Consider the following 24,648-nt stretch of genomic DNA (forward strand, 5'->3'; position numbering starts at 1 on the left):
CCTTCTCTCTCTCTCGTCTGACTTCCTTTTCTTGCCAAAAACCACCATAAGCAAAAATGGCAATGATGCGACTGTTGCAATCAACTTTTCTTGGGTCAGAGGACTCTCTTGTGGATCACCCATTCCCCAGGAAGAGCAATGCAGTATGGTGGTGTACTAGATACTGTTGAAGGGACGCGGGTGGAGCTGTGGTCTAAACCACTGAGCCCTAGCGCTTGCTGATCAGAAGGTCAGCAGTTCGAATCCCCACAATGGGGTGGGCTCCCGTTGTTTGGTCCCTGTTCCTGCCAACCTGGCAGTTCAAAACCATGTCAAAGTGCAAGTAGATAAATAAGTACCACTCCAGCTGAAAGGTAAATGGCGTTTCCGTGCCCTGCTCTGGTTTGCCAGAAGCAGCTTAAACATGCTGTACGCCAGCGCCCTCGGCCAATAAAGCGAGATGTGTGCCGCAACCCCAGAGGAGTCCGCGGCTGGACCTAATGGTCAGGGGTCCCTTTACCTTAGATACTGTTGATGTTGAGTGCTGAATTCCAGGTTAAATGTTGGCATTTCCAGTTCATAGATATCTGGCAATAGGGCTGGGAGAGACTTTTTTGGAAGACCTAGCTGTTAGTACTGTTAGCTCTTTGCCAGCTGGAAGGCAGACAAAGGACACAAGTTGCTTCGCCTCCCACAAGATAAGTGGTTCCTAGACTTGCACTACTGTCGAGGCGCTGTGGTTAAACCACTGAGCCTAGGGCTTGCTGATCAGAAGGTCGGCGGTTCGAATCCCTGTGACGGGGTGAGCTCCCGTTGCTTGGTCCCAGCTCCTGCCAACCTAGCAGTTCGAACGCGTGTCAAAATGCAAGTAGATAAATAGGAACCGCTACAGCGGGAAGGTAAACGGCGTTTCCGTGTGCTGCTCTGGTTTGCCAGAAGCAGCTTTGTCCATAGCTGCCAAGTTTTCCCTTTTCTCGCGAGGAAGCCTATTCAGCATAAGGGAAAATCCCTGTAAAAAAGGGATAACTTGGCAGCTATGGCTTTGTCATGCTGGCCACATGACCTGGAAGCTATACGCCGGCTCCCTCGGCCAATAATGCGAGATGAGCGCGCAACCCCAGAGTCGGTCACGACTGGACCTAATGGTCAGGGGTCCCTTTACCTTTATCCAAATGCAAACTTAAAATCGGAGGACCTAAGAATCTCACCCCAGCCCATCCCCCAAATTAACAGCAGCGATAACAAGAATGGGGGGGGAACCAATTGATGTGCTACTGCTAAGTCTCACTGAAGTTTGAGAATGCAGGCAGTGCCCTCGTCGTTCCAGTTTGTAAAAGGCAGAAAACAGTTTTGTGTCTGAAACTTCAGTGTATAGTATTCACCAGAGGGACTGGTTGGGGAAGCAGCACTTTATCAATGCACCCCATACCGTCATGAATGGATACATACCCATCACTGTATGCACATAAGCCCGCAAAAAGTTATGAAGTGTTGTAAGTGGCATTTCTTTGCTACCTGCAGGAGAAGATAAGGCCCACCCCCTACTTACTGAACAAGACTGAAATGCAGGTTGTTAGATGATGGACAGACTAGTAAAAAAAATAGGGAGGGAGATTCTGGCAGAGAAGGGAGAGATGGTTCCGTTTCTCCACCAGAGCTTGGCCTTCGTGCTGGTTGCAGAAGAAGAGACAGAGGACCAATCCCTCTCACACCAGCCTGCTGATTTGTCCCAAGTTGTGAAACAAAAATTTATGTTTTAATAATGATGATGTATTATAATCCACCTTGTGAGGAAATCCTTCACAAAGCGCTTACAGTATTTTAAATTACAAGTTCAGGGTGCAATAATAACACTAAAACTACCAGCATAAAACAGTAACCTAGCCACACCCCAGTTAACTGCCCTCATCCATGCACCCCATCAAAAACTTACGGAAGCATTTTCAAGCCACCTTTAAATGCAGGAGGTGGGACCTGCTTAATGTCTAATTTTTAATATGGAGTTGTGAAGCCACAACCAAGAAAGCCCAGTTATGCATTCTCATCTAATTATATCTGTGTCTCCGAAAAATTTTTACACATCACTTGGGAAGACAGGTGAACTAATGCCAGAGTACTGGAAGAAGCAAAGATGGCCAGTGTCGAAGCAATGATTCTTCAACATCAACTTCATTGGACTGGTCATGTTTTGCAGATGTGTGATTATTGTCTTCCAAAGCAACTACTCTATTCCAAACTTTAAAATGGTAAGCGTAACGCTGGAGGTCAACAAAAGAGGTTTAAAGACTCTGTCAAGGCAAATCTTTTAAAAATGTAGTATAAACACCAACAACTGGGAAACACTGGCCTGCGAGCGCTCCAATTGAAGAACAGCCTTTACTAAAGGTGTCATGGACTTTGAAGATGCTCAAACTCGGGACGCAAGGGAGAAACATGCTAAGAGGAAGGCATGCTTAGCAAATCCACACCGTGATCAACTCCTGCCCGGAAACCTATGCCCCCGCTGTGGAAGAACGTGTGGATCCAGAACTGGCCTCCACAGTCACTTACGGACTCACTGTTAAGACCGTCTTTATGGAAGACAATCTTACTCGGCTAGGAGTGATTGCCAAAGAAGAAGAAGAATTATATCTGTAAACACTTGTGTGTTTCGCACTGGCCCCTTAATTTTGTGTTGCTTTTGTGACTCCCTTGGTCGGGAAAATTACAGTTAACAGTTTGCAAACATGGCCAAAAGGGGGCGTTTCCTATTTTACCCTCCCCCCCCAAAAAAAATATCACCCTAGGTAATTTGAGTGAAAAAGAAAAATATTTAAACAGAACTTGTGAGAACACGGGGATGAAAACTCTTTGATTGAGTTTGAAAAATGGTAGGGGATCAAGTTTGTCACACTTGCATGAGTGATCAGTTTAATAATGAGTTGCATTTCCTACTGGCCTGCCCTGGTATGGGTATAATTGGTGCCATTATGCCAGTGTGGAGACTTCTTAAATATAGGGAGAGCTCAGGCATTCTTTGGTAGTTGGTAGAGACAACATCTGCAGCTTTCTGGTAGGCTAAAATAGTCCTTGCGAGGACCACACCCTATGCTTTAATGACCCGTTTCCCTTATCTCTCTCAAACATGTGGTATTGAATTAGAAGGTTCTGCAAAACCAAAGATGCTTTAGGTGAGCTGTCCACAGTATTTTAGGGGGGTGGTAGGGTTGTTTAACATGCCACCCTTTGCTTAGAACCCTGTAATCTAATGTTCTCTGTGGCACAGTTTGAAATCTATAGTTAGCCAGGACCAGGGTGAGGTTTTCCAGCTGTGGCAACTTTATTTTTAAACATGTCTATTTTTGTTTCTTTCATTTCCAAGTCTTTTGCTGAGTAGTGAACCGGGAGCTGGCTATATGGTACAAGTGCTTAATATGGCTTTTTAAAATCACATTTGTTTGAGGTGTGTGTGTGTGAGAACATTGGGGAACTTTCCAGTTCGTCTTTTGCCAACCTCTTAATGGAAAATTGAATAATAGGACACAAATGTTATGAGCTAAACTCTGTCAGAGTGAAAGGGTGAAAAACCTTAACACTTGTTGGTGATATGTGTGCCCTTGGCTGCTTGGTTAATAATAATTTTATTTTTTTATAATTTCAATAATTTTTGTTTTAATGTTTAAACATAAGGGTAGGAGTTACTAGGGTCATGGAATATATTTGGCTTCACTTTAACATAAGGGAAATCGTAGCCATCTAGAGTGTTAGAAGTGGGCAGAGATATGTTGGAAAAATTAGAGAACTTGCTCAGGAAAGGGTGACTTTTTAAAATGACCCAGTTAATTAATGCTCGTAACAAGTCCCCATCAGATCCCTTCTCAATATAAGTGGTGTGTTTCATTTGCTTGACCAAATCGTTTTTCATAAACTGAAATCCGCAGGCTGGCCTGACTTCTGCCGAAACACTGATCTGCATCCAACTTCGGATCTGACTCCGATCAGGCCCATTGAGGTTAATGTACTGAAGTTAGCTGTGTCCATTCAATTCAGTGGGTCTTCTCTTGAGTATGACGAGCATTGCTGCCCTTTGTCCGTTTGCAGGCCACCTCTGGGATTTATGAAACAGGTGACACTGCAAATTTTATAGACTGCGAACGGAGGGAAAGAAATGATTTGGGGAGGGAGGGGTGTCAACCCGAGAGTGTCCTTAGGAATGCAGTTCTCGGGGTTCTCTGGAAGGTGGTTTCTTAAACCAATGTCTGTCTTGTAGTTTTGATATGCCCTCTGATCACAAAAGGAGCATAGCAAATCCATACCGGATTTAGGCCAGTGACCTGAAGAAACCTGGGGAAGTTTTTTACCCTGTGGTTTTTGTACTGTGGTCTGAATAGCAGGAGTTGGGCTGCGGTGGGTGAGTTGGTCGCATTGCAGCATAAGGCTTGACTTGATGTTCTTTCTCTGCCTTTTCTAGGGGTGCACAATTACGTAACTACTGCATGTACCGCAGTGGTAGAGAGTTTTCATTTTTGAATGCTTTCTAGCTTTGCCTACTGGGAACAGGGGCTGTGCATGGGACCAGAGCCTTGTTCTGCGCCAGTGTGGCGCTTCAGTTTCCGATTCCACAGGGCTTATGTCTTCACACACTTTCAAGTGTGCTGTTGTAAGCATGAGGTCTAGAAACTTGTTTGGAAAGCCGGACGCTGTGGCTTTTTCCTTGTTCCGAGGCAGAATTCCAGCAGTTGTTCTGCCGGGAAGGGTTGTTTTGCATTTCACCTGACCTGGTAGCGAGACGGCGCCCTAATAATGCGGAAGGAGATAATTATCAGGAAGATCTTCCTTCACCCTGGGGGTGATTTCTGCTGGAATCCATGGCGCAAGAGGTTCGCCTTGTGCAGGTACCGCTGAGAATAAAGGGCTGGCTCAGGGCAGGTGACAATGACTCGATTAGAGCACTTTTTGCACTCTGGTCCTTCCCATTGCATGTGGCTTCCACCCTCAGGATGGCACAGGTACAGGTAGGTCGTCTTCTGCTTCCCTCTCCCCCCTTTAAAACGTGTTTCCCGGCGCTGTCCTTTGGCAGGCTTTAGGCTCCAAGCGCTGTCTCGGCCTCTTGAACTGGTTGTGGCGCTTAAGTTAAAAAACATGATTGCAAAAAATCATTGGGGGGGGGCAGCTGCCCCACACTTAAATCAAGCAAATACATAAAAATACTTATGGTAGATAAAAGTAGAGATTGTAGAATGATTTTGACAGATTTTTCTGAGCACTTGGGGTCAAAAGAAATGAATTTAAAGCAACTGTTGTTGAGACATTTCATTCTGAATCTGCTAGACCAGTGGTTCCCAAAGTGGGTGTTACTGCCTCCTTTGGGGGGGGGGGTGCACGCGCGCGTGTGGATTACCTAAGAGGCACTAGGCACCAGGGGGGTGCTGGGGGGGTCGTGTAAATTACTATCAGGCTTTGAAAAGCTGGCATCAGTGGATCGAGATTTGTTGAATCAATTAAACGAAGCAGTTTTAACTGGTATGAATTGCCGTTTCGAGTTTTATTGTGTTATTATTATTAGCTTCCTCGGTGGGTCACGCAAACTGCCATTCTGAATGCTTTCTATTTGGCACAAGGGGGTGAGTTTATGGAACCGGGGGGGGCAGTGGGCTGAGAAAAGTTTGGGGACCACTGTGCTGGATAGAGGATGGTGACAGGTGGGTGTCCTGCCAGCACACACACCCTCCCCTTGCCAACATAAATCCTGGCTACGCCCATGAAGCGGGAGTCGGGACTAGGGCGCAAACCTAACGGGGATGCCTCTCCACCCTTGCTTGCCCGAAGTGTCTCCCCTCGAGGTGGAGGAGGGCGCGCGCGCGCTCCGGGATACACTTTCTCCGTTGCGGTGTCTCCTCTTTTGATCTCTGCCCAGGAGCCGCTGCTATTGGCTGCCTCTCTTGTGACGTGCGGGGACTGCGGTTGTCCTATGTAGCAAGCGCCGGGCTTAGTTTCCGTCTCTTTCCAGAGACCCGGGATTCTCTGCTGGGTTGGTGCGGGTGGGCAGGAGGGGGGGGGAGAAGCAAAAGGAGGAACCCGGGGGCCACTTTCTCCACCCCAACCCTCCTTTAAATAAAAAAAAAGGAGGGGAGGGGTGGAAGGATCAGCTCTCCGCCGGCCCTCGGCGTTCAAAAGGAAGCTGGCCAGGGAGAGAGAGGGGGAAGCTTTTTTTTCCCTTCCCCATTGAGAGCGATGCAGTGAGCAAAGTTGGAAGTGTGAAGCGAAACTAGGGATCTCCCGCTCCCGGCTTGACGGCTGGGATCCGGTCCAAGAGCGCACGTGAGTCTGCCGCACTTGGGGGTGACGGGGAGAGGAAGAAGAGAGCAGAGTTGAGCTGAGAATTGGCCAAGGGCAAAAGGGACACAGGAAAAAGTGGATGCGGCCCGGGGCCCTGGGGTTGGGGGGGCAGGAGGGTGCTGGTGGGGAGGCAGAATCCGAGTAGCGTTGGGTGGCAGAGGAGATCTTGGAACTAAGCAGTAGACGTGGGGCGAGGGGGGCAGCAGTTTTGCAGAAGTTTTGGGATGGGTAATGGGAAGGCTTATATATGATAAGTGTAGACCACTGGGTGAGGTGCCATGTGGATAAGTAAGTGATGAATAGTTCATTTGGGGGGGGTGGGTGGGACGTTGATCCCAGCTCTTTGATGGGATCAGAGGAAGGAGAGGTTATATATAACCTCAACCATTAAAGATCTGTGGTCCAGTTACGTTGTTCTGCCTTATAAAATAGCTACCTATTGCGCTTTGGAAGAATTTCCACCTCTAGATGCTGATTATTGGAGCATTAGACAAAAGGGGGGGGTTGTGGGAAGAGAGGTGGCGACCCAAGGAGGTCATTTAAGGATGCAAAGTGCATTGTGCCCAAGACAAGGGTACAGGTATGCCTAGAAAAGTTGCCTTCCCTTCACACTGCCCTATTCCAAAAAACATCCACCAAGCATCTTGTTTTGGTGGGGAGGAAGTGACTTGTCCTTGTAGTAGTAGGTTTTGGGTTGTTTTTTTTAATGCTGTTCTTGTTTCGCATGCTGTGAGTTCATGAAAGCTGCCGCCTCTTTGATTCCATTGTCCCATTTGGGGATGGGCAACTGGATTATGCAGGAACTCAGAGAGGGGGAAGGGCTAGGCAAGTTGTCTTACCTAATGGGGGCAGCATAGGAGCAAACTCCTTAAAATATTTGAGCAAGCTGCCACCACTACCACCACCACCCCAAGTTGATGGGCATTGCCATTCAAATGGTGTGTGTGTGTGTGTCCCATCCCGTCCCCCTGTCCCCCCGGGACCGCCAGCTTCTGCCATTAGAATGGGAGGCCAGAAAGTTGCTTATCACATCGTCTGGAGGCTCATGACACAGCAACCTTGCCAAAGATCTGGCTTGTCCATGTTTGGTTGGAAGGCTGCCTGGAAACCCAACCTGGGCATATGCTGATTTTTTCCCCCTATAGGAACAAAGACAGGATGTAACTGCAACAAATACACAGAAGATAGAATGGTGGTCATGGCAGCTTCTGATCTAGGCATTGAGATCTTTGTGGGCTCCAAAGATGCAGGGTTTGGGGGTTTTTTACTCTAAGAGAGCCAGGGTAGAAAGGTGTTTGAGGAGGGCCAAGGAGAAAACATTGCTACCATTGCCAGTTTGAAGGTTCTGGAGGAGAGTCCGTGGGCTGTACTGGGGCAAGCAGATCCAGGAAGCTTCATACTTAATCCAAGGTGATTGGATGGATCTGGGATTTGAAGGGGTCTTTGAGATACTGAGCTGGAGGTCTGGCTCTAGGAATGCTTTTAAGGAAGCAAGGCAATGCCTTTTGATGTGACAGGCAACTGAGGGTACTTTGCATGGATTGGACTGAGTTCAGTGGTTGAACATCTGTAGGCCAAAGTTTCAGCTTCAATCTCTAGGTAGGAGTGACTCGTGTCTGAAATATTGGAGAATCCCTCGCAGTCAGAGCAGGCAAGTCATGCGTTAGATGGACACAATGATCTAACTCGGTGCAAGGCAGTGTAAAAGGCTCCTGCTAGGCTGATGGCTTGCGTGCAGTTTGCAATACAGCCATACCTTGGTTCTCGAACGGAATCCATTCTGGAAGTCCATTTGACTTCCAAAAACCAAGGCACGGCTTCCGATGGGCTGCAGGAGCTTCCTGCACTCAACTGGAAGCTGCGTCAGGCTTCCAAACAAAGTTTGCAAACCGGAATACTTGCTTCGGGGTTTGCGGCGTTCGGGAGCCAAAACGTTCGAGTCGCAAGGCCTTCGAGAACCAAGGTACAACTGTACTTACAAGCCTTGCCCGTCTCAAAAATGTGCTACACGGGACTATTACTCCCATTCTACAGGGGCAGAACTGAGACAAAGAAAGGAGTGGCTTGAACCCAACACCCTCCCAGGGCCACGCCGATTCTTTTAGGGCCAACAGCACTGGAGAGCAATTTTGTCGAGGCCTAACGTTAGCAATTCCAGGGGGGGTTGTGTGGAAATCTTCAAGGTCATATTTGTCTCATGGTAACTGCAAGTAGAAGCAGATTCCCAGTTTGGTCCTTGTGCCATGAGCATGATTGTGTGTGCTCTGCCTTCTTCCCAAATCAGCATATGGTGGGGGTCCCCCTCCCCCATGCAAATTACACAATTGTGTACTCTAGTTTACAGTATTCTTTCTTGAGGCAGGATCTAAAGCTGGGATAGGGAACCAGTGGCCCTCCAAGTAATGGCCAGGGATTATTAAAGCTGCAGTGTGGCAACATCTGGAGGGCCAGATGTTCCCCAGCCCTAAAGTTATGCAAGGCACTGAAACCTAGGCTATTGGAAACCCTGCTCAGCACTCCCCTGCCCTCCTTTTTTAAAAAAATCACCAATCATTGCCTCTGCATCTTCAGATCCTTCCCATTTTGAAAGCTTAGAAACTTGGGTTCTCAAAAATAAAAGTACCGGTAACTACCGGTAGTAACTGCAAGCGGGGTTAAGGAGGCAAGATTATAGGATGTTGCATCAAAAGAGTTGTACCTCTTGGCAAAAGTCCCTGTCTTATCCTGAGCCGCCCAAATGCATATGGACACAGCTGCTTTGCTCGAACCCTTCGCTGGAACGTTTATCCACATGTACGCACCCACGCCTCCCTAAAATGCTGTGTGTTCCTCATACCTCTTGCCCCTGCATACCGATAAAAGATTGCACTCATCTTTCTGGCATCCCGGCTTTGACTTCCCCATTCGTCAGTTGCTCTTAAGCTTCTCGCCCAATTATCTGCCCCATTTTCCTGCCCTTCCCTTCTTCCTCCCCATGCAAAGTTCTCAACACCCACATTATCTGAGCCTTCTGTTGCAAGAAGAGAGTAACACCGAATGTAGGGCATGTTTGGAAATCGTGGTTTAGACACCTTCAAATATAGCATCCCGGAGATCCTCTCCAAACAAGCGTGCTCTTTTATTTGCTGGATGTAGAGCCTTCCAGTATAAATAAGAGGCTTCTCCATACAGAGTTTTATTTCATTCCCTATTAATTTTCCTTTTTGTTTGTCCTTCTTGGCCTTCTCTCTTTCATTCCCCCCAACCTCCTGGTCAGGTGTTTTTCCCTTCTGGGGGGACTCCTACAGACCAGCTGCCATTAGGCAAGCGATATGTTTATCCTGTCAGTGTGGAAAAGAAGGGATTTTAGAATAGACCAGCTTCTTCAAAGAAAAACAGAGAAGGCTAAATTTAGAATTTACCTAAATGTCTCTCCTCTAAATTAAAGGCATTCCGTTTAAAAGAAAGCCTCCCCAAAGCTCAGTGCAGTTCTCAACGTGGAGGAAAGCCCACAATTTTTTTTTTGTTAGAACTAGATGGACGTGGCAACCCTGGTTCCGGATTGCAGGTGACACAGTGCCTTTTTGTCCTACCTCACAGGGTTGTTGAGAACGATAAATTGGGCAAAGATTGTAAGTCGCTTTATACAGAGAAAGGGGCTGTGCAGAAAGAAAAGAAATTTAGCTATTGGGCCAGTTTTTGGCGTGTCATCGCTCTGGTACGGCCAAGGGCAGTTATTCTGACCATTTCTGGCACGAATTGGATGGATACTCCACCATACGCAAGTATTCCCTCCACATAGGAAGCTAGCACGGCAGAGAGGAAGTCTAGGAGTCCTGAAATGCTCGTTTTCTGCACGGAGGGAATGTTTTCATATTGGGGGACAGCCATTCATACAAACCTCCTTGTTAAGGGATGCTATGTCACCCAGTAACAATTGCTGAGGACAAACATTGTGTCTTGTCTCTGCGCAGGTCATAGAGTTGGAAGGGAAATTCTGGTCCAGCCCCCTGCAATGCAGGAATAGGCAACTGTGTCCCATGCAAGGTTCGAACCTGCAACCTTGGCTCTGTCAGCACCACACTCTAGCCAACCAAGCTATCCTTGTAGTACTTAAACTCTCCTGCTCACCTATTTTGGTAGCAGAGTTATTGTCATGCGGCGGCGGCGGGGTGTGTGTGTGTGTACACATCATGAATGGCTTGAAAGAATACAAGGAAGACTTATTAAGCTCTGACCAGTTTTGGGGAAAGATGGCAATCCCCAAGGTTGCCAAATTTGCTTTTCATTTTACTTTGCAGCTGAGCACAGAGGTTCCTGATACAGTGGTACCTCAGTTTAAATACACAATTGGTTCCGGAAGTCTGTACTTAACCTGAAGCGTACTTAACCTGAAGCGAACTTTCCCATTGAAAGTAATGGAAAGTGGATTAATCCGTTCCAGACAGGTCCGCGGAGTACTCAACCTGAAGCTTACTTAACCTGAAGCATGAGCGTAATTGGTTCTGGAAGTCTGCACATAACTGAAGCGTACTTAACCTGAAGCAAACTTTCCCATTGAAAGTAATGGAAAGTGGATTAATCTGTTCCAGACGGTCCGCGGAGTACTTAAGCTGAAAGTACTCAAACCGAAGCGTACTTAAACTGAGGTATGACTGTATAGCCATGATGGATATCTAAAAAATATGTATATTCCACGTTTCAGACAAATACTGTTTCCCAAATTCAGGTAGGTAGCCATGTTGGTCTGACGCAGTCGAAGTAAATAAAAAATTGTCCAGTAGCACCTAAGAGACCAACTAAGTTTGTTCTGGGTATAAGCTACCAGAACAATCTTAGTTGGTCTCTAAGGTGCTACTGGACAATTTATAATTTATTTTGACTGTTTCCCAAAGTTTACTTAATATATTGCATTTATATCTCACCTCTCCTCCAAGGAGCTTGAGGTGGCATGCTATTTCTCCTCCTCCCCATTTTGTCCTCACAACAACAACAACAACAACCCTGCAAGGTAGATTTAGGCAGAAAGTGAGTGACTGGCCCCAATAGCAACCCAGTTGTGCTTCATTGCCGAGTGGGGATTTGAACCCTGCTCTCCCAGACCCTGATCCAACTCTGCATAACCACTAGACCACACTGCTCACGTCAGTCATCACCACCACCATCATCATAAAGTGAGAAGCAGGCTTCTGCCCTGAGATCTACAAACGTAAAAAGATGAGCGATGAAGGGAAGAGGAGTGGAGTGGAGGCCAAAGGTGGAGGGAGATCAATCTGACAATGCCAAGAGCAAAGGTGCGAGCTGTAAAACAGACGGTTGGCATCTGGTTGGAGCCAGGCTGCTCTTAAATTCCCCAGACGCTTTGCTTGGGTGGAAGTGACCCAGCAGCCTTAGCTCTTTCTAACCCAGGGGTGGGGAAGCATGGTTTTCTGAACACAGGCTGCATTCCCTTCTGGGCGGCAGGCAAAAGTGGGCAGACCAATAAAAGTACATGTACATCGTGGCTGGTTTCCACCCCCCTTGCCCGGCCCTCTTTATCCTCCACCCACGCCAGAGGCATCATTATCCTCCTCCGAGGACGCCCACAAGCCAGCCAAATAAAAAAGGAAGGGCTGGGTTTCGAGAGCTGGGCTGGTGAGGGGTGAGACCTTGGGAGAGTTCTGAGGGCCACACAGAGGCTTGGGGGGAGCCCCGCATTTGGCCTGGGGTTCCCCACCTCTGCTCTGATTGGCAAAGGCCAGTCCCTGCTTCCCTCCACTGGCTCTGCGGTCCCTAAGGACAGGGATGAAGATGTTGCTGAGCTGTCAACCCTTGGCCATGCTGGCTGGGGCTGATGGGAACGGCAGTCTGCAGACCCTCCAAGTGTCCCGGTTTTCCCGGGACAGTCCCGGATTTACAGGAGCCGTCCCGGTTTCTGACTTGATCCTGGAATGTCCCGCTTTTCCTTAGGATGTCCCTGTTTTCATTGCGGAAATGCCAGAGGGTCTGGTAGAACATTACATCCCTATTTTCATTGGAGGGTATGGAGTTAAGCGACCCCCCCCCCCAAGCCAAAGAGATAAGTAACTATAGAACCTTTCGAAGACACCTGAAGGCAGCCCTGCATGGGGGAGTTTTTAAATGTTTTCTTGTGTTTGTATATACTGTATGTTGGAAGCCGACCAGAGTGGCTGGGGCAACCCAGTCAGATGGGTGGGGTAATAAAACAGGAATAAAAAGGTAAAGGACTCCTGACAGTTAAGTCCAGTTGTGAATGACTCTGGGGTTGCAGTGCTCATCTCGCTTTACAGGCCGAGGGAGCCGGCGTTTGTCCGCAGACAGGTTTTCCGGGTCATGTGGCCAGCATGACTAAGCCGCTTCTGGCGAAACCAGAGCAGCGCATGGAAACCCCGTTAACCTTCCCGCCGCAGCTATACCTATTTATCTACTTGCACTTTGTGCTTTCGAGCTGCTAGGTTGGCAGGAGCTGGGACCGAGCAACAGGAGCTCACCCCGTCACAGGGATTCGAACTGCCAGACTTCCGATCGGCAAGCCCAAGGTTCAGTGGTTTAGACCACAGCGCCACTCGCGTCCCTAAATGAGGAATAGGGCACCCTTATTTTCATTGGATAAATGTTGAAGGGTATGAGTCGGGGGCAGGGGGCAGAGGTTCCCCATCGCTGCCCCAGGGTAGCTGGCCATTGGAGCAGAGTACCGTATTTGTCCTGGCTCGTACTTAGCTATCCCTCCTTTCCTTTCCTTCCCATGCCCAGGGAATCATTGATTCATTCTCTCGAAAACTCTGTTGGGATCTCTTATCTCCCTTCCCCCAGCCCCGCTGCTGCTGCTGCTGGATGTGCCAAATATTAGCATGACTCAGCTGTGCTCCAGAGAACAGTTCTCCGATGTTTAGGCTGCGCTTGGAGTTTCTCGGCAGAGAGGTTAAGCAGGGACGCAAACATTGTATTTCTCTCCAGCCTCTCGCCAGCTACAAAGGTAGGGCGGCCACAAATGCTTCTTTGGAGAAGAAGGTATTTTGAAACGTTCTCGAGTGCTTTTGGCGGCATTGCCCAAGGAGGGGGCACGCTTGTGTTATTTGCACACAGAATGGCCCTTTCCTTCTGCAAATCAATAAGAGGCATGTGGAGGAATCCCAAGGAAGGCAGGCTCCTTTAGGGAAGAGGCTGTCCCTGAGCTGCCTTTGCCCCAGCTGGAAAGTTCGAGTTCCACCCTTGCAAGTCCAAAAGAAGATGGAGCAATTGCAGCTTTGCAGCTGGGTCATGGGAGACCTGTGTTCAAGTGCCGCCTCCACCGTAGCCTTTGCTCTGCGACCGTGGGAGCATTGCACGCCCTGTGCCCAAACTTCCTGCATCTGAAGAGTGGGGAATGTGCTTGGTTTTGCTTCCCTTTTGGGTGTGTTGGCAAGGAACATAGTGTGCCGTACACTTGGCCTACTTTCAGCGCAATCCTCAGTACATCGGCTGGTGAACCTGTGGTCCTCTAGATCAGGGCGGTCCAACCTCTTAGACCAAGTGGGCCGCAAGAATGCTTTGACACAGAACCCCGGGGCCACACAGCACAATGGCCCAGAATGCAACCTCTGTGCAAACGGGGAGTTACCTGTATTTGGTTTTTAATGTGTTGTAAACCGCTTTGAGGTGTTTTTCTTCAAAATACAAAGCAGTACAGAAATAATAATAATAATATAATAATAATAATAATCCGATCGCAATAAAGGCACCTAGGCATTCTGTTGCAGCGGCCGTAATTTAGGCTTAAAATGCCATTTCGCAATTAGCCAATTATGAGTTTCCAACACTGGTTGCATTGTGAAATGAGGCCTTTCACAAATGCACGATGCACATCCGTAAAATGAAATGTGTGCAAGTTAGAAATTAAATATTGGGCTGTGGCATGAAATTAGAAGCCGTTGCAAATCTGCATCCCAGAAATCTGCAAAGCAAACAGAGGCCCCAGCTCTCTAATCATTTGCAGGACAAGGATTCCTGTAGCTGCTAGACTCCTTTATCTCTTGACCTTGACCAACCAGATTCAGACTTGCTGGAGTAGGCAAAGGGAGCACGCTGACCTGCCTTAGCAAGGCTGCGACGTGTTTGTCTACTTTTTAACTCTGCTCCGAGAACGTGGCTGGTCCTGTTTTGTCGTATGACAAGCCTTGCGGGTACAGGAATGGGAAAAGGTCGCTGCAGGCAGAGTTATCAGAGTGGTGGTACAGCGCTGACGGTGTTGGGTTTGCCTGTGATGAGCTGTGTCAAACCCTCACCTTCAGCGGAACTTAAATGTTCAGGTAGCTGAGGGGTAGCCCCATTTTTCTTTTGCTTCCCAGTCACCTGTTTCTCTTCCCCCATGCCTCCACTTTATTCCATTAGTCAGGGAGAGGGTTGCGCTTCCTGAGCAGGGGTGGAATTTCTGGGATTTCCCCTGGGCTTGTCACGTTTATCTGAGGCTCGTGGTTGTGTGCCCTTTCGGCCTTGTGGGGTGGGGTGGGTGCGTCTTTAATGACAGGGTGGATCATGCAGTGGCTTTAATTTAGTGGCTTTAATTTCCCAGGCACACTAGCTTGCGGGATCTACTTTGGGTGTGACGAGAACCCGGAGATCTACCCAGGTGCAAAAGGTGTACACTTAGAATGAAAGAACAGGGCTTCTGCCGAACACAGGGATTTGTTTTGAGTGTGGCAGCTAAACTGAGTTTACCCCCCAAACTGTAAGCCTGCCTCGGCTCCCATTACAATAGTTTGATCGAGGGGGGAAGAGTAATGTTGTCATAGCTATTGTTGAACAACAGGGAGTCAGAAATCCCCATCAATCAACTGCAAACTGTGCAGAAACCTCCTAGTAGATCCTGGTTGTCCTGTTAATTCCTCCACAAGAGCAGGCTTCCTCAACCTTGGCCCTCCAGATGTTTTGGCCTACAACTCCCATGATCCCTAGCTAGCAGGACCAGTGGTCAGGGATGATGGTAATTGTAGTCTCAAAACATCTGGAGGGCCGAGGTTGAGGAAGCCTGTTACAGAATCATAGAATTGTAGAGTCCTGGGGATCATCAAGTCCAAATCTGTGCAATGCAGGAATATGCAGCTGTCCCATATGGGAATCGGACCTGCAGCCTTGGCGTTATCAGCACCATGCTTTAACCAATGGAGCTTTGGGTCAGGGGTGGATAATCATGCAGTGTTATCCTCAAATGCACCCCTTTAAAATTGTATTCCATATAAGCAAATGACTCCTGCAACAGAGTGAGCTCCCATTGCTCAGTCCTAGCTTCTGCCAACCTAGCAGTTGAAAAGCACGTCAAAGTGCAAGTAGATAAATAGGTACTGCTCCGGCGGAAGATAAACAGCATTTCTGGTTTGCCAGAAGTGGCTTTGTCATGCTGGCCATATGAACCTTTACCTTTATAGGATCTCTTTACCTTTTACCTTCTCTTACTGCAGAGGTCCAGATTTGATGAAGTGAGGACCGACCAAAGTTGTTGAACTTTTTTTAGGATTGAAGGTAAAGGTAACGGTACCCCTGACCGTTAGGTCCAGTTGCGGACGACTCTGGGGTTGTGGCGCTCATCTCGCTTTACTGGCCGAGGGAGCCGACACAGTTTGTCCGGGTCATGTGGCCAGCATGACTAAGCCGGTTCTGGCGAACCAGAGCAGTGCACGGAAACGCCATTTACCCTTTGACGTGCTTTCAGACTGCTAGGTGGGCAGGAGCTGGGACAGAGCAACAGGAGTTCACCCATCGCGGGCGGGGATTCGAACCGGCAACCTTCTGATCTGTAAGCCCAAGAAGCTCTGTGGTTTAGACCACAGCGCCACCCATGTCCCTTTTAGGATTGAAGTTTACCCCAAAGTTCTTGAGCTTTTTTTTAGGATTGATATTGTTGAGCTTTTTTTTTACAATTTTACCCCAGGACATATACTACCACGGATTAGGCCCCCGAAACATACTTTTGGACATGCCTGCCTTACTGGCATCCTATGGGGCCGTGCAATATGGGCACCCACCCCACACCCAAAGCTGTCCCGCATCAGGCCATTTGCTAGTTTTCTGAATTCTGCCTTCTCTTTGCAGCAAGGTATAAATAGATCTGCACACAGGCGGCCGCCTGCCTGTGGCATAGCTCAGTCCCAAGAATCCGACCGGCTCAGCTTGTTCCCCCAAAATAAAATTTAAAAACGAAACACAAATCATAAACCATTGCTTGAGAGGTGCCACATCTCACTGTGCTTAATTGGAAGCATGTGGCACTGCTGACTCGGCACATCCCACATGTTCCGCAACGCGCTTGCCAAGCCGGGGGCAGCCTAGGACAGGGAACATCCTGTGAAAAGGAAAGGTCTCTCTGGCCCAGAGCAGCGCTGGGACTTCGCCATCTGCTGGAGCAGAGATTCGCCATCTGTGTGTCCCAGCAGTGGGTTTTAAGCTAGCTTCAGAGGCTTCTGTGTGTTTGGGGTTTTGAACCGTAGCTTTGAGGGATGTGGCAGAAAAGCAGGGGACGAGGGACAAATGGATCTCATTCATTCATTCATTCATAGAATTCAGCCCTCCTCACTCCAAACAGGCATTGCTTCTTAGACTGCGCCGGAGCATAAGTTTACATTGCAGTGAGCAGCAAAGCCTTTAACCTCTCCTGACTACCTGTTGCAAGGCTTTACCTGAAGGAGCGTCTCCTCCCCCATCATTTAGCCCGGACACTGAGGTCCAGCTCCAAGGCCTCAGTGTCCCTCGAACACCAAGAAGTGAGTTTACAGGGTACCAGGCAGAGGGCCTTCTCGGTAGTGGCACCCGCCGGGTGGCCTCCCACCAGATGTCAAGGAAATAAACAACTATCTGACTTTTAGAAGACATCTGAAGGCAGCCCTGTTTAGAGAAGTTTTTAAAGTTTGATGTTTTATCGTGTTTTTAATATTCTTTTGTGAGGCGCCCAAAATAGTATTATTTATTTATTTATTTATTTATTTATTTATTTATTTATTTATTTTTATTTATTTATTTCAGATGAGAGCAGAGTCAGATTCAGGTCTGCTCCTGACTACAGGTTGGGCACAACTTATCTGTTAATCTGCTCGATGAGTTAATAGCACATGAATTTGAGGATTAAAAAATTAATCACCATCCACTTTCGTTTTTCTTGCACAAATCTGGCATCCTCAGTATGTTTATTTTGTTTATTAAATTTGCATCCTGCCCTTCCCAAGGAGTCCCCAAAACATCTGTGATTAACAAAAAAAAAATGAAAAGAACACATGACCTATTGTAAAAAGTGAAACACCTAAAAACATCAAACATTTAAAGCGGTTTAAAAACAGATGTAACCGAATCCCATTTCTGGATAGGCCCACTGGAAAAGACCATTTTTCAGCAGGTGTCTAATAGAGCCTGGTGTAAAGTGGCGGGGAGTTCCAAAGCTCAAGGGCTGCCATCTGTGTGCCAGGGAAACCAGTCCTGCCACTTTGCAGCAGAATTTGGCTGTGGACAGCACTGATTGGCTGGTCCATGTGACATCACAAATCCACTCACCACCCCAGAAAAATTTTATGACACTTAAAATTAACTTTCCTTGTTTGTTTTAAAAAAAAGAATGTTTAAATGAATAAATGATCGTGTAGGGCTTTTTTTAAAAAACACACACAATGAAAACAGGCAGGCAGCTTTGCAGACTGACAACAACCAGCATTAAAACTGTTGTTCTGTACATCTGCCTCCCTGCTATTTTTTAAAGTATGCTTGCGTGCTCTCGATGGGTCACGCTGCAGGTTACGTTGCGTGAGTTATCAAGCATTTTGTTAGAATTTCGCTCTCTTACGTTTTTTGGCCACATGATGGCAGTGGAGCGAAAGATGAGGCTTTTCTCTTCTGCCAATTGAGCGCATCTCTAAGAAAGAGTTTATGGCTGAAACAAACCAGCAGTCCGTGCAGGTTTATATAGAATCTTAGCTGCCCGATGTGATTGTGAGGCGATATATTATGTGAGGCTACAATGTGATGTGAGGCTGCTCTGGAGGGCAGGACTCGGACCGAATGGCTTCAATGTACAAGAAAGGAGATTCCGATTCCCGACTCAACCTCGGGAAGGACTTCCTGACGGTAAGAGCTGTTTGGCACCAGAGGTTTCTTAAGCAGAAGTTGGATGGCCATCTGCCATGGATGCTTTAGCTGGGATTCCTGAGTTGCAGGGAGGTTGGACTGGATGACCTTCGGGGTCCCTTCCAGCTCTACGATTCTATGATTCTAGGCCTTATTCCATGTCCTCCTTGAGTGCCATTGCCTAGCCGGGATGTATCCTATGATGATACCTTGATTGACGGGTGTAGAGGGGTGTGAATGACTATTATTTTGAATATTATTGATTTGTGCAGCCAAAGCCAGAACTAAACAAAAGAGGGTTGGGTGGGTGTAGAGACACCCCCCCCCCTGGCTTTTGCAACTTCATCGATTGCTTCACCCTGTATCCCAAAGGTAGCCCGCCCCCTAAGGGAGTGCGGTCCCGGGACTGCAAAATAAAAATAAAAATGCCCTTGTAGTAGTCTCTGGTGGCTATCAGGAACCAGTAGGGAGTGGGAAGTGTTTTGCATTGTGGGAGAAAGAGTTGAGGTTGGACCACTACTTCCTTACCTTGAAAGAAGTCACTTCCTCTCTTCCAAAATGGCTTTGCCAGGCACAAGGGCGCCACTCTTCTAAAGAGATCCACAGAAGGCAGACTTTATCCAGGGTTTCTCAGTGATAGAGAAGCCAGATCTTCTCTGCATCCTGAACTTCAATTTGCACCAGATTTATGACATGTGCAGAAGGCGCATGACTCCCCCACCAAGAATCCTGGGAGCTGCAGTTTGTTAAAGGTGCTGTATCTGGGGTGGGGGGTGGGGGACTACAGTTCCCAGAATTATTCCGAGGAAGCCATGTGCTTTCCATGTGTGATGTGCACAAGGGCCTTGTTGATTGATTGATTGGACTGAAACAGAACAACAAAGAGATGTCGAAAGCAAGGCTGTCTTTTAAAGAAATAAGTGGAGCTTCTTCGCGAGAAATGACGGGACAGGCGTGTTTCAGTGGGGGCCCTCGCAAAAATGGCCGTGTGTGGTTTCTCTGGCAGCAAAGAGACCTTTGTGTGGAGAGAGAAAGAGAGAGAGAAAGCGAGAATCCTGGGTGATGCAGCGTGTTGGCTACTAAGGAACTGAAGATGAGAAGGTGCTTCGAAGGTGTCGGGCTGCAATGCTTTCTTAAGGTGAGCACGAATCTCCGGAAATGGGCTGTTTCTGCTGCAGGGAACCAGGATCTCAAAAGCCTGGATATCGCCATTGCATGGAGGGCTGCAACCCAACCTGTGCTTCCACCGCTGGAAGGCAGGGTGAAGCGAGCTCCTTTATCCAGGGTTGGCCCTGGTAGCCGCAGGGCCTGTGGAGGTGTGTGTGTGTGTTTGTGTGTGCGGAGGGGGGTTGCTTGGACTTCAGCGGCGAAAACGCCTTGATCCAACTCTGGCTGAAGATGCCTCTAGCCCCGGCGCCTGTCTGTTAGCTTAACCACTTTGCCTCTACCACCCGCAACCTCTAGGCCACGCCTCCGTCTCTTCATTGGCTGGCATTCCTCATTTCTGATTGGCGGGCAGGATCTATATAAAGTAGTGCGATGGCAGGACAAAGCGCACAGGTGAGTCGATGAGGTAGGAGAAGCGAGGCTGGAGAGATGGTGTGGGAGGGGGGCAGCCAGTCAGGTGGGGCTCAGAGGCTCCGCCCCCTCGACACCAGAAAAGATTTCTAGGGCTTCACCACCTTGACACTAGAAGAGATTTGCTGACTCTGCTAGGGGTTTCAAAGCTGTGTGGGGACTAAAACCCTACCATCATCATTTATTTTATTTTCACAGAGTTCTAAAAACTCAGTGAAAATCCAGATGGTGATAACTCCTACTGAATTCCAGGAAACCCAGACTCTGTATCGAGCTGCCTTACACAGATCCTCACCCAACACAAACATCCACACACAGATTAACGCCATCTTTCCACCCACCTCCAGTTTCCCAGCCTCGCATCGGTTGTCCTTTTGGGACACCGGCATGCAGGTTTCAAGGGCAAGTAATCGTCTTGCTCGCTAAGGAGCGCGGCCTGGATTAAGATGGACGCAAACCTCTGATCCCCTTTACTTGCAGGCTAAGCCTCTTAACGGTCAGAGTTGAAGATAACATGAGGGAAAAGATTAGGGCTGGAAAGATACGCTCAAAGAGGCAACTGGGCTGGAGCGATTTTGTCTAAGGAGCTGACTCAGGAGACCTGTGGGCCCAGTTTTCTTCCCCGCTCAAATTTTTAGGCTTTTTTTCCATACCAGCGCTGGTAGTCGGAGACAGTGAATGTACAAGAGAGGGGGAGATTTTGAAAACCCTGCCCATGGCTAGGGGTTGCTGCTGGGTACTTAAGACTCAGTGGAACCAGTGTTTGAAATTAGCTAGTCGCCAGGTGCATTTTGCACCTGGCTTTTGACCACTTGCAACCAAGTGAAGGTGCTCGGGCACCAGGATAGCACCTGACATCTCCACCCTCTGGGGATCATTGGTTCTAGACTGTTTTCACACACTTCCTACCCCATCCCGTAGAATGCAATCGGTTATATCGCACAATCAGAATGAATTTCAGGAACCACATTGCTTTTTCTGTGCCGCCTGAGCAGGAGCAGGAGCCATTAAGGAAAAGAGGTCGGAATAGGCCAGTCTATGTGTAGACTGTCCCTGTATCCAGTGACTTTTCTTCTTGTAAGTTCTCCAAGTTCTTAACCTAGCCCAAGGTTGTCATCTGAACTAGCCAGAGGTTTAATTGATAATTAGTCACAGTCAGCCCATCCTTTGAAAAATAAAGACTTTAGAGCCATATTGCCCCAAAATGGCCACCAGGCGTTCTGTTTTGGCAACTGCAACCTTGGTTTAAAGAGCCACTTGGCACCTAGCTTACATATCTAGAGTTTCTAACATTGAGTAGAACACACACCCGGACCAAAAGTATCATACCGGAAGTAGCGTGGCGGCCATTTTGGAACTGGGCGGCGCATGCTCAGAAGTGACTTTTGATGTTGCTGTGCCCAGTTCCAAAATGGCCACCACACCAGAAGTCGCGCTGCAGCCTTTTTGGAACTGGGCAGGGCAGCATCAAAAGTCGCTTCTGAGCATGCTCCGCCCAGTTCCAAAATGGCCGCCGCGCCAGAATAAACCAGGGAAAAACAAAAAAAATCCATTTTTTCGGCTGGAGACAGCTGGAAAAACGGGGGTTTCCCGGGGGAAACGGGAGACTTGGCAGCTATGGGTGCTTTGAACGTACTACTGTGTACGTTTTCTGTAACGAATGAAAGGCACACCCGAATAGGACTCCACCTAATGGATCTCACCTCTGTTCTTGCTGCAGGGTAGGGCTATGGCCGTAACACAGGGCCAGAAATATCTCCTCATCTTCGACTTTGACGAGACCATCGTGAACGAAAACAGCGATGAATCCATCCTCCAGGCTGCTCCAGGGAAGCAGCTCCCGGAGTCGATCCGCAGCACTTCCCGCGAGGGTTTCTACAACGAGTACATGCAGCGGGTCCTGCAGTACATGTGCGACCAAGGGGTGAAGATGGCCGACTTCAAAGCAGCCTACGAAAGGATCCCGCTCTCCCCCGGCATGGCCGACCTCTTCCAGCTCCTCTCCAAGCAGCAGGAGCACTTCGAGATCATCCTCATCTCCGACGCCAACATGTTCGGCATCGAGTGCGCCTTGAAGGCGGCCGGGGCCTATCCCCTCTTCCGCAAGATCTTCAGCAACCCCTCGAGCTTTGACAAGAGAGGCTACTTCACCTTGGGCCCTTACCACTCGCACAACTGTAAGCGTTGCCCGGCCAACATGTGTAAGCACAAGATCCTTACGGAATACCTGGCAGAGAGGGCACAGGAAGGGGCCAGGTTCGAACGCATCTTCTACGTAGGGGACGGAGCCAATGACTTCTGCCCTTCTACCGCGCTGAAGTCGAGCGACATCGCCTTCCCCAGGAAAGGCTACCCCATGCACCAGCTCATCCAGGAGATTGGGAAAAGCCAGCCGGGGACATACCAGGCCACTGTCGTCCCCTGGGACTCTGCCGTAGAGATTTCTTGCCACCTTCAAGAAGTTCTCAAGAAGAAATGTTGAGGGCGGGGGAGACCTTTGGTGGGATGAAACAGCTGCTCTCGTTTGGAAAGATCTGAACGATTATAGCATCACAGCTCTCTCACGCTTGGCTTAAGTCTCTCTCTCTCTCTCTCTCTCTCTCTCTCTCTCTCTCTCTCTCTCTCTCTCTCTCTCTCTCTCTCTCTCTCCTTTCTCCACCTCAAAATCTCTTATCTCTGGGTCTCCCCTCCCTTCAGCCTAGAGATAAGGGCTCACTATGCAGTTAGGAAATCCATTCAAGGAAGGGTGGGTGGATGACAGGTCACTTTAAATATTTTTGATCGCCTTTTTGAAAAGCAAAAGCAAAACACTTTTGCATTTGCTAAACCCACGCATCTCGTTTTGCTTGGGCTGGTTCTTCTCAGTAGCGCTCTCAGCGCATGGGGAAATTCTGTCGCTACCAAAGCATTTCGACTGCTTCCAGGTGTTAATCTAGCTCTTCTCCCCCTCCCTTAACAAACACCCTTTAAAAAATTTTTTACATTTCCAGATCCTACTCCATCTAACAGGATGTCGGAATTGTCTTTAATTGTTTAACTAAATTGGGGTGGGGGTCACCTAGCATCTCCGGAAAGGAATGGGAGAGCCAGAAAGATTATCCCAGCTGCATCTTCTGGTTGGACTTGATGATTCCTGGTATCATTGCTCATCTTGTGGCTGAGATGAGCCACTTTGGTTGGGGGACGGAGAACCTACTGCCTCCGGATATTTGCTGAACTACAACTCCCACAATTCCCGACCATTCGCAATGCTGGCTGGGGGCTGATAGGAGCTGTGGTCCAACAACAACCGAAGGACTATAGCTCCATCCCCACTGCTTGACTTAGGCCGAGCACGTTGGGAACAAAATGGGAAAGCACTTTTGCTGCAGCAGCCTATGAATGGTGTTTACTGCTCTCCCCTTCCTTGCCTGGCAAGACAACGTCTTCAAGGAGTATTCCTGCTGCTCAGAAGGGGCTGGTGTCTAAAAGGAAGGGGGAACGAACAGGATCGGGAGGCCTGTAGGTTGCAGTGAATGGCAAAGAGGGCAAAGAGACCAGCGGGCTCTGGGTTGAGACCTGAATGAGTCAGAAGAAGTAGCCAGTCAGTGCACAGGGTGGGCGAATGAGAACAAGCAAAGATATATTTGAGGCGCCACTTTTCTCTAAGGGTGCCTCGCCCTGGTAAGCACCCTAGTTGTGCTCCCATTGCACATTTTGGCTCTTGCTGGCCTGGGTTTCACCTTTGGGCATTTCCCCATTCCTGCACAGCTCTTTTCCTTGCAGATTCTGGCTGGATTTCTCTATTCCCCATACGCTGAATTTGTCAGTTTGCAGCAGCCACATCCCAATGAATGGCGGATTGGGGGCAGGGGTTGCGGAGTAGAAATGGATTATTTGGCAAGGTGGGAAATCCACGTGGAGTTGGGTCTTGTGCTACAAATGCATCATTTTAAAGGAAAAGGCGGTCCTTTCTGCTACATCCATATGCTGGTTTTTGTACCCACTTTGGGTTAAACCACAGAGCCTAGGGCTTGCTGATCAGAAGGTCGGCAGTTCGAATCCCTGCAACAGGGTGAGCTCCCGTTGCTCGGTCCCAGCTCCTGCCCACCTAGCAATTCAAAAACACATCAAAAGTGCAAGTAGATAAATAGGGACCGCTCCGACGGGAAGGTAAACGGCGTTTCAGTGCGCTGCTCTGGTTCGCCAGAAGCAGCTTTGTCATGCTGGCCACATGACCCAGAAGCTGTCTGCGGACAAACGCCGGCTCCCTCGGCCTATAGAGCGAGATGAGTGCCGCAACCCCAGAGTCGGACATGACTGGACCATACCTGCCAAGTCCTGGATGGGAAAATCCGGGATCGGCAGCCCACGACACCGGAAACGCGTAGACGCAACTTCCGGTGGCGCTTTGCCCTTCTATGGGCACCAGAAAATGGCGGCGCCAGCGCCGGAGGTCGCTTCTACGCATGACCGGAAGTGCGTAAAAGCGACTTCCGGCACCGCCGCCGCCATTTTCTGGTGCCCATAGAAGGGCAAAGCGCCACCGGAAGTTGCGCCTACGCGTTTCCGGACACGCGTAGAAGCGACTTCCGGCGCCGGCGGCGCCATTTTCTGGTGCCCATAGAAGGGCAAAGCGGCATCAGAAAAATGGCCACCGGCAGAAGCAGATTTAAGGGAGAATATCGGGATAAAAACCTAAACGGGAGACCGCCGGGAAACGGTAGGAAA

The 24,648-nt window shown here is 48.7% G+C and overlaps 1 protein-coding gene across 6 annotated transcripts; it reads left to right on the forward strand.

The window, feature by feature from the left end:
• Window positions 1–1,052: 1,052 nt before the first annotated feature.
• PHOSPHO1 (phosphoethanolamine/phosphocholine phosphatase 1) lies at window positions 1,053–24,350 on the forward strand. 6 transcript variants are annotated; one of them, XM_035137124.2, is made up of 3 exons: window positions 1,053–4,973; window positions 19,367–19,498; window positions 21,659–24,350. In XM_035137124.2, exons 2-3 carry the CDS (start codon window positions 19,454–19,456, stop codon window positions 22,418–22,420), a joined length of 807 nt encoding a protein of 268 aa, XP_034993015.1. In that variant the 5' UTR covers window positions 1,053–4,973; window positions 19,367–19,453; the 3' UTR covers window positions 22,421–24,350. The 6 variants fall into 6 exon arrangements, with proteins under 6 accessions (XP_034993015.1, XP_034993011.1, XP_034993012.1 ...); XM_035137121.2 differs by lacking the exon at window positions 1,053–4,973 and adding an exon at window positions 5,410–6,279; XM_035137122.2 differs by lacking the exon at window positions 1,053–4,973 and adding an exon at window positions 11,132–13,252.
• The last annotated feature ends 298 nt before the right edge of the window (window positions 24,351–24,648 follow it).

This window comes from Zootoca vivipara, chromosome 13 (genome assembly GCF_963506605.1).
Source record: "Zootoca vivipara chromosome 13, rZooViv1.1, whole genome shotgun sequence".
Lineage (NCBI taxonomy): Eukaryota > Metazoa > Chordata > Lepidosauria > Squamata > Lacertidae > Zootoca > Zootoca vivipara.